Below are 7,548 nucleotides of genomic sequence, written 5' to 3' on the forward strand. Positions count from 1 at the left end.
TACTAAAATATGAAATTAATATAGAATTGTGTAAATAATTAACAACAGAGTTTGGTTGCCATCAGATAGAATCATGGGGAATGCCACACATATACTTCAGAGTCACACAAGTCCTGCCAGTTTTGTAGGAATACAACAGACATTTTTTGCAGACGTGGCTAACAGTTAATATTACAGCATTGGGAGGAAAAGGGGGGGGGGGGGAGCGGAGGCAATGGAAGATGGGAGCAACAATTGCATGCATGAAAATGTTACTATTGTGATGTGTTGCCACACTATGACTGCCTTGAGTAAACTCAGATACCTAAGTTTAAGAAATGGTTCCAGAAATCCAAAGTACCTTGTTAAGTTTTATCACTCATAGTATTGTCAGGATGCATAGCTCATCTCACTATGTCTTTGAAACAAAATACTATCATTTTTGTTCCAGGTTCCTGGAAGGAAAGTACCATATCTTTTTGTTGTTACTATTCATCCAGTAGTGCTTCTCAAGATCTTTTCCTTTCGTTTCATCTCTATCTTATTCTTTGATTGTATATCATCTTTTTGTGTAAAATTTCAGGTGTTCCATTTGTATCTTACCTTCAGATGTGAAATGATATGCCAGTATTTGTGATTGATTTGATTTGACACACACACACACACACACACACACACACACACACAGAGAGAGAGAGAGAGAGAGAGAGAGAGAGAGAGAGAGAGAGAGAGAGAGAATTGTTCTTGATGTGTGAATAAAATAATTTTATTTAGAGTCCATTTCATTTAAATGATACTTGAATATCTGTTTCCACAATTCTATGTGTAGAGGATGTCATAGCTTTGCATAACACAGATTAGATTGTTTCACATTTGAGCCATAATTTTTCCCAACAACCTCGGCCGTAAATCAGCCCTACACATGTATATGCGTGCCTGACATTAATATCACTGCTGATGTACAACAAATTACTGTTTAGTTCACTTTTAATTGGTCTAGTTGTAAGTACTCTGACCAGAAACGTTGACATTATTTTATCTAATTGCTGCCATACATTTCCCACAAGTAATACAACAATGACAAAATTTTAGTTATTTGTCCTAATGTTTTGCTCTCTGCACTTGCGTTAAAAGTCTGCAATCACGTACCAGTATCTTTTACTTTTTTCTTTCAGTAATTGGGTAATGATTTTTTTTCCCATTGAGGATGATTCATCGAATTGAGAAACGAGTGATTTCATGTCAAAGCGGGTCAAGAGTAAATGTGTCACATCACTATTTCAAACGTTGCTGAAAAAATATGTACTGAAGTTCCACGTGATACCTCTCCAAAACGACATTTTTTTAGTTTTTCTGATGATTTGTTAAAATGTTACAGACATCTCTAAATGAGAGTATTTGTGGAAATGTAGCAAAAAGGAAAATTGAAAAATTGTAATAAAGAAACCATTTTTTTAAATAAACTGCGAAAATTTGTAACTTTTTTGTGAATTTCAAAATTATATTTTGAAAATATGAATAGTCACAGGATGTTAACTGTCTTGCGAAATGATAAAGTGGAAGAACTGCAAACTGTCAGTTATGACATAAATGCATGAAATGCTTAAACTGTCAAAATAGGTGTACATAAAGATAAAAGAATCTGGTTTTTTTTTTAATTTAGAAATTATTTTCTCCAAAAACCCCATTGTAAATATTCTAAAAATTTCATGGTATGTTAGTTGGTCATTGTACTGAGGGAAAGTACAATAAGAGTGGACAATCCTTGTTTGTACAAAATGTGAGAAATTTTTTAGGTAGACCTAGCTCTACTCTCAAATTGATTGCTGAGTTTAAGTAAATATCATGCAAAACTAATATTTCTGAGTCAAAATAATTACTGTACAACATTATAAATGAGTGGGAAAACAATTCATAATTTTGTACGAGAGCATTTTATAACAAAAATGTGATACAGAATATTTATACCCATTTTTCTTTTTGAGATATTATTCACAAATTATTGTGATCTTCTGTCATGATTTCACTACTTCATGACTTTCCATACTTTGCCTACAATGTAACAATCAACACTGCATTGTTGAAAAGAGTTCATTTGTTTTTTTCATACAGTTCTCATTGAACCTTTGTAGCCAAGCTGAATTTGCATGTGGACAGGGATGATCCAACAACAGTAGTCCTTGGGAAATGGGAACTACACACAGATTTTTTGATGATGGCCATTTGAAAACATTAGCAGGATCATGAGGTGTCATAAGGAGACGGTTATATCTTGCAGCTCATGAGAGACACTTATTATCTGTCCCACCCACCACTGATTGTCATACACACAAGAAGTGAAGTAGCTCATTACAAAGTCTTCTAATGTATATTGTGATCTCTGCATTTCACATACAATAACATGCTGCATTTCGTGGAGAAATGTTCCTGCAATGTATGTGCCACTCCGGCATGCAACCCAGTAGTGACTTGATTGAATTCATACCACAGGCTTCATAAGAGACCACTCTTCTCTCTCTCTCTCTCTCTCTCTCTTTATTTTTTATTTTTTTTTTGAACAGAATTCCCTTAATGTACTTTATTTAGAATTAAGAGTTACATCTTTGTTACTAATTCCAGTAGCATTTCTTATAGCGTTAACAGCTTTGTGCTGTAGATTAATTCTTGTTGCAAGATTGCAAGATGTTTACAGAGACCTCCTACTTCATCACATGCACTTGTTCCATGACCTGTTCCCGAAAATATTCATCTCTTTTGTCTTAGTTCGTGTACTACAGTGTTGACCAAGCTTATAAAGCTGAAAACAGTTTTTAAAATGAGATGATGTACCATCAGTCACAAGCACATGTTTAGGAAATGCACGGCCTTGAGATGCTATGTCATCAATTATCATGCTGACAGTATAGCATGCATGTACACTGTCACGAATGAGATTATCACTGACAATAGCAGAACAGTGTGATTGTCAAGGAAGTGAGCAACACATGTGAATATTGAATACTGGAACCTGTGACGTGTGCTAGTGGAGACTTTGAATTTTACTCTGCAAAGCAACAGACCAGTTCTCAGCAAAGTGAAAATGAGGAACTAACGTGTCAGTATTCTGGGATGTGGCTGAGTTTGCTTCTGCTGTGGCCTGTCTCTGAAACCTCTGGATGTGATGGTGAGCTATTCCTTTCATGACCCAGTGACTAACCTCTGTAACAAACTTCTCTGGCTCTTCTGTCTTCTTCACCATCTCTTCCCCTCCCATAATGCATAGGTTACATCATTGGTGTAATGCTTCAACAGTCATCATTTCAGCACCAGGACACATTGCACACTTCTGCAGCCAGCATTTATCTTGCAGCTCACGACATATACACAAACGCATCAGGTCCATCTCTCTGTACTTCTTTCCTGTGACACTGCTTATGGCAAAACAGACAAGTTGGAAGTTAGTGCAGTACATACATGTGCATGCTTCCTTCACTGGCTGGCATTTTACCCATTTTGGTTTTGCCTGCAATAGGAATGTGGGCATGCCCAAATACCTTTTTCGTTCTTTATTTTATGAGCTTTTGAAATCAAATAATGTGAGGCGGTGGGCATGTATTTCTGTATCTGCTGGTTAAGGCAGCTACCTGGCGTCAGTGTCAGTAACTGTACCTTCTCAGTATAGGTGGCTGCTGGGATATCAATATTTAGGTTTTGAAACCACACATCACATTTCGTGTACATATCACTATCTTCAGGTTCTGCACCAGGTGCATCTGCAGCATGCACTTCACAAAGTTTTGAAGGTGTTGCTTGTGTAAAACTTATTTCAATTTCTTCCACTTTTCTTTTTACATACTGTTATCTTCTTGTGCTTCTTAGCTTCCCTGGACATTTAAGGGGGGACATAGAAGAGGCTATAGCAGAAGTGCTAACATTCAACGCATCAACAACTTCACATCCAGGAATATAAATGTCTGCACTGTCTTCTTCAGTTACACACTCAGGTGATGGTGATCATTCAGATGGGGTGTCACTAAATTTCTTCTTGTAGTGATTGTAACAATTCCTGCACAATGGATGTGATGCTAATACCATTACTTGAGGACCAATATATTTCTGCAATACCTCTGACAGATTTCCAACATTTTTGAAGTGTTTTCACTTTTCTTAAGCACCTTCTTTTGTCTATTTTTCATAGTACACACACTTCACTCTTTCACTGCTGTATTTCCTGACTGATATTGTATCTAACAGAAAGTTCAAACCAAACACAAAACTTGATGCAGAATGGTTTATGTGCAAGTTCTTATTCATTTGTGATTAACAGAAGAATGCTGGAAACAGTGGTGCCAATATGCGTATTTTACTCTAGAAATTCAGCGACGTGAAGTATGCAGAATGTTAAAAAATTTTTTACACAGAAAAATATTTCCCACATTTTCAGTAATAAATATTTATATAATGCAGGTATCTGGTGTAGAGAAGATACTATTTATAATTACTACAGTAGTGTCTGGTAATATGACAAGGTAGCATTCTGTGGCTTTCCAAATTAGAAAAACAGTGGAAAAATTAACTTAAATTTCGTATTTTCATCTTAAATTTGTAAGTTAAAGGAATCCCATAAGAGTGCAGGTGTCAAATAAATTTCAACACACTATGAGGGAGCTTTAATGCAAAACATGTGCCAGGTCTCTAGTACTTTTGGTCTACTAGGTATATTTTTTTTATTCTCAACTGTTTTAAGAGTTCTTTACAAAATATGCATTTTTCAAAGGACTGTATCATTTACAAAAATTAAGATAAACGAAAATACTTTATTTCTTAACACTTATGATATAGAGGTCTAATATATATTTTTTCCAGAAAAATTCATGACCACGGGTTGACATCACCTGTATGATTTGACATGGAACCACCCATGTGCTAATTGCTAGTGCCACTTTGCTGCAATTTGATGCAGTTATATTGTGTGCCTTTGAAGATCTATTTATTTCAATTATTAGTATTTTGTTTTAGGTTACTCAGAGGAGGTGAACGACATGGGCTCAAGAGTGAAGAAATTGCAAGCTGAGAACTTCAAACTAAAGAATCACATTTGTCTGATACTGAAAAACTATGACAATCATGTAATGCATATTACAGGTAATGCTTATACAGAACTGAAACATTTTAATGAAAATTATGGTGTGTTCCTCACAGTTTTGCTAAATCTTACCTGTCCACATACTGAAACTAAGGTGTCAGGCTTTGAAACATCTTTGGATGACTTACGGCAGGATATTCTGAATGGTCACATTTCTGATGATGAGCTTCATGACAGAATTGGTAATCTATTACGGAATCGCTCCAAGGGAGATGAAGTTATTGACTACATGAACTCTCCAGAGAAAGCACTTCAAACTGAGGGAGGAACTATTACTACACAAGGAAAGGGACAGACTGCCACAGCCTCGCAAACGACAGAAACTGTCACAGTCAAAGGATGTTCTTCACAAATTAATGCGTACACTGAAAGTGTAACAGTAAAAACACAAGAGGAAAGCACTTCTAAGAAGGAAATACATGGACACATGACAAGGACAAGTATCCCAGAAAGTGCACAAGTGAAGGTGGGAGGCCAAGCAGAAACAAGAAAAAGTGCATTGTCAGAGGAGCTGATCGGTTCACTAGCTAAGTCACCATCTAAAATTTTTATATCTACATCTACACACATTTCTGAAAGATGCCAAGCTGCCACTGATTCCAAGGACTCACCTGTTAGTACAGAAGATCCAAACAAAAGTATGTTAAAACATATTGTGAAAGATGTTGTCCAGGAAATCACCGAATCTGTACTTGCATTGCATCACGATGACATAAGGGATATAAGAAACGAAGCAAAGAAATTGATGCAAAGCTTTCCAATTTTTAAGTCAGCACTATTACTAAACATGGAAGCTACCACAAAACTTAAATCACATCTGCAGTATATTAAAGACATGCTTTATTCAGTCCTGGAAAACAGTCCTCATATGACTGACAAAAGAAAAATTGATGAAATTTTTAGCAGTGTTAACCTCCATGCACTGCACTTAGAAAAAGCTATGGATTCCCTGCAGGTAATTGAAGTTACCTTAAATCCAAAAGGAAGTGCTGTGTTAAATGTTGAGAGAAGTAATGTTTGCACTGTTTCTGATTTCATTAATGAGGTCTTTATTAATTACCACAATACACACCCCATGAAGCACTATAGAAAACATCCTAACAGCCCTCATGAGGAAAACAATATGTATGCTGCAACTGAAACACCATCACATAAAAAAGTCATAGATGATCCTACTGTGGAAGTTTTATCGCAGAAGAGTGCTATAGAAAGACATGTAAAGATTTCTAATTTCGAAAATTTGCCGAAGATAGAAACTGATGATAAATTTGTTACTCAGCACCACCTCCATTCAAAACTAAGTAAATATGACAAAAGACTGACACGTGAAATCAAAAAAGAGAAAAAGAAGAAAAAACAAGATCATGATAAGAAAAAGTACAAAAAATTTAAGCAACAGTCTGCTGAAACCAGAAGAAACAATGGAAAGGATGAATGGAAACATAAGGATTTTAAAAAAATGAAGGAAAAGCATCATGACCAAGGAAGAAATTTAAAGAAGCAATATCATTATAAAGAAGAAAAACATTTTAAAAGCAAACTGTATGACACAAGAAAGAAAAATACTCATAATATATACAAATGGAATAAAGATGAAGACTACAGGCATAGCAACATGTCTGGGGATTGGGTAATTGACATGAATAGAGCACGAGCAGAATCTAGAGAGAATGAACACAAAAGTGATTGGCTCTTTGAAAGAGCATATGCAAGGAAAGCTAAAAGAAATGGGAAGTGGGATATGAATAACTGGTATTTTCAAAGAGCTGAAGGTAGAAAGTCATGTCGTCAGAAATCTGGCAGTGAATACAGCAAAATTCCAGATCCTCCACCAAATGAGTCTGAAAAAGAATACCATGACAATAATAGCAAACAGCATCAAAAACAAAGGAAGTATTTTAAACCAAAGAGATGGATATCCAAAGCCTATATGACTGTTTCAAAATTCAGATTTTAAATATTTTTTTGTTAACATATATATTGACATGTTAATGATGGTTAACATAGTCTGATTTTTATATTGTCTTACATGACATGAATGGCTGTGTTAGTATGTAAACAGGCACCATGAAACCTTTGACTGTTTTCACATACCTAAGTGTAATATGTTTATACTTCTGTGATAATGCACAAACAGTATTGTTTTGAATACATTTTACTTTTTGGCTTTGTATTACTTCACTAATATAATTTCTGTTATTGATATGTAAATATTGTACATGTTAAAAATAAATCTTTGATTAAATCCCCTGTGTAGAACACTTAATCAGATCCAGAATCTTAATTGTCATTGACATTTCCTGTCTCATCTGTAAAAGATCAACTTTAGTTCATATCTTTTCAGAAAGAGATTTTCACTCTGTAGTGGAGTGTGCGCTGGTATGAAACTTCCTGGCAAATCAAAACTGTGTGCTGGAGTGAGACTCAAACTCTGGATCTTTGCC

The 7,548-nt window shown here is 35.4% G+C and overlaps 1 protein-coding gene across 2 annotated transcripts in view; it reads left to right on the plus strand.

Moving 5' to 3' along the window:
* Positions 1–7,300, plus strand: part of LOC124804729 — a 55,059-nt gene extending 47,759 nt beyond the window's left edge. Inside the window, exons 3-4 of one of the 2 annotated variants that reach the window (XM_047265023.1) lie at positions 4,978–6,308; positions 6,366–7,300. In XM_047265023.1, coding sequence (XP_047120979.1) covers positions 4,978–6,308; positions 6,366–7,061 — 2,027 coding nt within the window. In that variant the 3' untranslated portion in view covers positions 7,062–7,300. Of the gene's footprint in view, positions 1–4,977 lie in introns of both variants that reach the window. The other variant, XM_047265022.1, reaches the window with a different exon arrangement.
* The last annotated feature ends 248 nt before the right edge of the window (positions 7,301–7,548 follow it).

The sequence above is a fragment of the Schistocerca piceifrons genome, chromosome 7 (assembly GCF_021461385.2).
Source record: "Schistocerca piceifrons isolate TAMUIC-IGC-003096 chromosome 7, iqSchPice1.1, whole genome shotgun sequence".
In the NCBI taxonomy this organism is placed as follows: Eukaryota; Metazoa; Arthropoda; class Insecta; order Orthoptera; family Acrididae; genus Schistocerca; species Schistocerca piceifrons.